This window comes from Psammomys obesus, unplaced genomic scaffold (genome assembly GCF_907164565.1).
Source record: "Psammomys obesus unplaced genomic scaffold, mPsaObe1.curated_primary_1811, whole genome shotgun sequence".
NCBI lineage: Eukaryota > Metazoa > Chordata > Mammalia > Rodentia > Muridae > Psammomys > Psammomys obesus.
Genome location: NW_026585895.1, coordinates 24191320 through 24197053, shown reverse-complemented (window position 1 = coordinate 24197053; position 5734 = coordinate 24191320). Strand labels below are relative to the sequence as shown.

The 5734-nt window shown below is 42.9% G+C and overlaps 1 protein-coding gene across 1 annotated transcript in view; it reads left to right on the top strand.

Annotated features, from left to right (window-relative positions):
• The window catches only part of Dapl1 (death associated protein like 1), an 18166-nt gene extending 12741 nt beyond the window's left edge, over positions 1-5425 (top strand). Inside the window, exon 4 of the mRNA XM_055600732.1 lies at positions 5138-5425. Coding sequence (XP_055456707.1) covers positions 5138-5254 — 117 coding nt within the window. The 3' untranslated portion in view covers positions 5255-5425. The remainder of the gene's footprint in view (positions 1-5137) is intronic.
• The last annotated feature ends 309 nt before the right edge of the window (positions 5426-5734 follow it).

The following is a 5734-nucleotide window of genomic DNA, read 5'->3' as shown; positions in this document are numbered from 1 at the left end:
TGTGTGTGTGTGTGTGTGTGTGTGTGTGTGTGTGTGTGTGTGTGTGTCTGTCTGCATGTATGTATGTGTCTGTGTTGTGTATGTGTATACACACAGAAACCAGAAAAGGATATCAAATATTCTTTATCACATACCACCTATTGCTTTTTGACGCAGCTACCATTTCTGTCTTCCATTGCACTCTTATGCACATAAAAATAAAAATGAATGTGCAGGATGTGGTGGTAGAAGCCTTTATTCCCAACACTTGGGAGGTAGAGGCAGGTGGATCTCTGTGAGTTCAAGACCAGCCTGGTCTACAAAGCATGTGCCCAAATGGTCAGGACTACATAGACAAACAAACAAACAAACCCAAAGTAGAGATATACACCTCTTTTAATCTTTCCCTCCCAAATTCAAGTGGTTCCTCACCCGTACTATATGTTGTCATGAAGACCTAACAATTGGTCAGAAGAAATACAGTAGCACAGTTGAGGATCCTATTTTTTCCATTTGTTAACATTCTTCCCCACTTTCAGCTAGTTATGTCTACTCCCAAGAACCCACATTTCTGATCTTGATTTTGGAAATGTAATAGTCTTTGATGACCATTCCCAATAAGGCTTCACCTACCATTCAGTCATGACAAGAAATTTCCATCTGCCTACCAACCTAGGGCTTAAGGCTTGGGCGATTGAAAACACTCCCCAAAGGGTTGGGACTGGATTAACTTAAGTGAGGATCATTCCAAGCATTCTCCTTCCATATGTTTTCCCACAGAGACTTTCTTCTTTCTCCTCCTCTGCCTCTCCAGCCAGTCCTTCATACCTCTGCACCCCTACACAGAATATTCCCATTGTCCACTGGCTGCACACACAGCCTGACGTCACTGTAGAAAAGACACTGGATAACCAGAATGCTCTCTGTGCTAGCATCTTGAGACTTGGTCTTGGCTAACTTCTGGCCACTTTCAAAACCAACCTGCCTTCTAAGATTGTCACATACATCCTCAAAGCTTTGTGGTTTCTCATGTACTTTAATTTTTTGTTTTTCTTTTTAAGAAGGGGGGAGGAGATACTGAGTTTTGTGTTCCCGGCACACAAAGGTATCTGGTTAAATATGAATAATGTTGTTACACAGAGGTATGATGTTGGAGTCTAATTAAAGTTCTGTGACTTTTCCCAAGTTGCCAGGCGTTGGGTCATCCCCTGGCCAAAGTTGCCAAGCTGCCTGTGAAACAGGATCCTAGGAAAGAGAACCATCAAAGGCAGCTGTGAAATTAGGAGGGCTTCTCTTGCTGCACAGATGAGCATGTCCAGGGGAGTGCCCTTGAATGTCACTGATGTGAGGTGTGTGCATTGCTTTAAGAGCCTGGCTTAACAGGGTGTGGAAATGGAAGTGCCGACACTGGAGCTGGAAGATGAATGGAGAAGCTGGCATCCGCTCACACCAACAAGCTCCAGGCTGAAAGGCAGAGCCTGCCCCTACCCTCTCCATCTAGAGTTTATTTCAGAACTCTGGGCACACAGACCTCAATCAGACTTTTTACGTTGTTCTCCTGGAAACTGAAAATAGAGGTTCTGAGCTTGCAGGTGTCTACAAGGAAGGACAATTCTCAACACAAGAGTTTCTTGTGATCTGTTTTTCTTCTCATCCCTGTAATGAATGATCTGTTTAGCTTCTTATTCTTATGAAGCCTGGAGACCAAATTCACATAGAGATACACATAGAGAAAACACTCACAGACAGACACACACACACACACAAATGCACACCACCTCTCAACCTTGAATTCTTTCTCATGCTCTGTTGGATTCTGTTACCTTGGTGACTCAAACAAGAAATAAGTTTTATTCTACTTAACGATGGATGAGTAATGATTAAAATTTTAGAATTCTCCCAAGTTAAGATGCTAGCCAAACGTGATTAAGCTTCAAGGCCAGTACCGTTTTGAATTCTGCATGTTCTATGACTCAAGCATATAGTGTCTTCAGAAATAGAGTTTTGTTCTCAAGTTCTGGTGGATAACCAAGAACATGGCAATAGCCAATGTTTGGGGATCTATGGGACCCCACTGGCCAAGAACCCTAAAATAGGTAGCCCATTCTTGTCACTGGGCATTTTATTTGCTAGTCTGTAGTGTTTAGTAGGGGCATTGTCTCCCCTTATCCCATTACAGGATAATGCTACTTAAACTGAGAAAATATCCCCATCAGCTAGGCCTGTGATGTATTTTCTTAGTTGACAATTGATATGGGAGGGCCCAGCTCATTGTGGGCTGTGTGGGAGGGCCCAGCTCACTGTGGGTGGTACCACCCCTGGGCTGGTGATCTTGAGTGTTATAAGAAAGCAGGCTCAGGGTTGGAGAGATGGCTCAGTGGTTAAGAGCACTGTCTGTTCATCCAGAGGTCTTGAGTTCGATTCCCAGAAACCACATGGTGGCTCACAACCACAACCATTGATAATGTGATCTGGTGCCTTCTTCTGGCATGCAAATGTATATGCAGATAGAGCACTCACATACATGAAATAAATAAATAAATTTGAAAGAAAGAAGAAAGAAGGCTGAGCAAGCCAGAAAGAGTAATCCAGTAAAGAGAATTCCATGGCCTCTGCTTCAGTTTCTACTTCCAGGTTTCTGCTCTGCTTGAGTTCCTGTCCTGACTTCCCTCAGTGATAGACTTACCTGAAGGTGAATCACTGTAATAGAAACCCTAACTAAAACAAGGAGTATTATTATGGTTTGTGTTTGTTTGTTTTGTTTTTCTTTTTCTTTTCCTTCTTTCTTCCTTTCTTTCTTTCTTTCTTTCTTTCTTTCTTTCTTTTTCTTCCTTTTTTTCTTTTTCTGAAACAGGGTTACACAGAGAAACTGGCTGTCCTGGAACTCAGAGATGCGCCTGCCTCTGGCATGCACCACCACTGCCCAGCTAAAGGAGTATTGTTTAATAGGCGCATGTTTCAGTTTAGGGACCAAGTTCCATTGACAAGCAGTAATGGTGATGGCACAACAATATGAATGTATTTCGTGTTGTTGAACTGGAACGCGCTTTTGAAAATGGATAAAATGATCAATTTTATATCATATTTTACGAATTTTAAAACGAGCCCCAGGGACGGAGCCCTTAAATCTTCAAGATCATCGAGGACACAACCAATATAAAATCAGTGTTGAGCCAAGAAACAAGGCGTTCTGGCACCGTCCCTTTCTCCTGGTTTCCCAGCTCCACCCATGCTTCTCACACCCAAAGAATAATGACCACTGTGGCTTTCTCCTTCCTGCCCCAGCTTCCTGTCTTGGCCTTCCTCATGCTGACTGACTGCCCAGACCACAGTCCTATCCATTTGTTTTCGTGTTCACCCCTTTGCCTCACTTTTGACCTTCAGTAACTTGCCAGGTTGTTGCTATCTGTGACTTTTTTTTTTTTTTAGTGTGATTTAAAGTCAAACTTAAATAACCCATCTGTTTTAGATAAAGCCAAAAAAAAAAAAAAAAAAAACACCAAACCACTAAAGTCAGTGATCCCCGAAATTTCCTTTGGGCTCTAATGTTCAAAGAAAAACAAAACAAAACACTCCCCTGTACCATACTGCAAAAACCCATATGCACTAATGCTATTTGCTCAGACTTTAAAGAAAAAAAGTCCCCCGTTCTTTCTCAGACTTTAAAGCCATGCTCATAACCAATATTAAATTATTTTGATCCCTTCTTCGGAAATATCAGCAGGGAACAATCATTGGGGTTAATTAGTACAACCTGTATCTGCTCACTGTAAAAAACAAAGTAAAAAAGTACTTACAAGTAAAGCACTAAGAATTTTCCAGGATCCTATTCCCTCGGAGATCATCCTTTTAAACACTGTGGGGCATAGACTTGTGTGTGTGTGTGTGTGTGTGCGTATGTGTGTGTGTGCTCTCGAGTGATCATTTAAAGACCAAGAAGAGACTTCTCAGAGTCTAGTTTCACATGGAAGTCACTGCTGTGTGCATTAGCTTGAGAGAGATGTGAGGCTCAGACTTTAAGGCACATGTTCAGAAGAACCCAATCAAACCATAAACAGTGTGCTCCTTAGAGTCATGACAGTTTTTCTCCCCTTTTATTTAGTTTGAGTGTGAAAGCCAAGAACACTCAGATCCAATAGTGATAAATAAAATTCTAGCAAACCAAGGCCCCACTTCCTGGCTGGCTAACAGCCGTGTCTTAAGGTACTTTGAGACAATATTGATGAGCTTGGAAACCTAAAACTGAACATGCCCAAAGGTCACTGAGCCCAAACCCTTCCTAGAAAAAGTGTGCAAATCACTCAGTGGCTCCACAACTCTCGCATCTTAAGGTGCACCGGATGTAAATCCCACGGGACCTTTGGTCAATAGGAAATATGTCTTACGGTCAGAAAGTCTGTGTTCGCTGGAATGCATGTAAGCCCACTTCCTCACAGCTGACTGATGAGAACTGGTTTCACCTGAAGCTAGTAAGTTACTCTGCAGTGGTTCTTCACCAGGCTGTTTAGTTTGAACTGGGTGGAGTGGCCAGCATCAAACTCTTTACTAAAAAAATTCAGTCTCAAATGAACTGCCCTAATGAATAAACTGACGCTTTCTAACTTCTTCCAGAAGCTCTCTTTTTTTGTCCTGATTGTTTACTACTTAACTAAAAAAAAAAAAAAAAAAAAAAAAAAAAATTCCATCCCCAGAACCTCTCCTTAATGTCTCCACATCCTTCTTAGAATATAATGGTCTCTATAACACCCACTGATGCTAGAATCACTGCTGATAATACAGAGCACTGGCACCGATGTGAGTCACCGTTCCTGCTTTCCAAAATGGACCTCAAAACAAATACATAACCCAGTGTGCTGGGACACACTTCTGACCCCAGCCCTTGGAAGTCTGAGGCAGGGGGTCATGGGTTCAAGGCTAGGCGAAACCTGTACTTACTTATGATATGTCCTATGTTCTTATGACTACAGAAGCTAAAGCCACATTAACGAAGGAAACAGTGTACTCCCACAGGCTGAGGACCGGAAGAACTGTGGCAGAAAGGTCTTAGCAAAGAACCAAAGAAAGTGTGATTTGACCAACTATGTTGCTTTCTGCTGCCATAATAGTTCATGACCCTATGGTTCTAATGTGCTTATTTCTTCTTCCCTTTCACCTTTAGCTCAACCATAAATTTCCAGGAACGGTTCACATGGCACGTCAGAAACCCACACCTGCTCTGGAGAAGGCTGCTCCACTGAAGAGGATCTACATTATCCAGCAGCCTCGGAAATACTAGGACAGGATGTAAAACACAGGCAGCTGATCAGTTCTCCCGCGATCTGACAGCTCAGCAAAGATGGCCAACACTTCCTGTGGGCCTGATGATGCCCTTGTTTGATAAATAAACCAAATTTTGTACCTTTACTTTTCACTTTAGATAATAAAGTTTCCAAAATTACAAATCCAATACATTTCCTGTGCTCCTCTTGTTACGTATGAGGGCCCTGTTGGAGTTCTCTGTGAGGTTTTGTAGCATGAGAGAAGAATCCAGGACACTAACATCTACCACCCTGGGCCAGGGCTCATCTCCTGGATACTGACTGACTTAGTCCACACATGCTCAGTTTTCCTTGCAGACAAAGGTTGGGGAATCGGGGGCCACACCTGCCTCTTGTCTGTGGGGTGGTGGTGCCAACGTAGAATACCATCTTCCCCTCCCTCGTCTCTCGCCATCTGTGGCTAGCAGGAGAGCTGGCCCCAGGGTCATGAGAGTGGG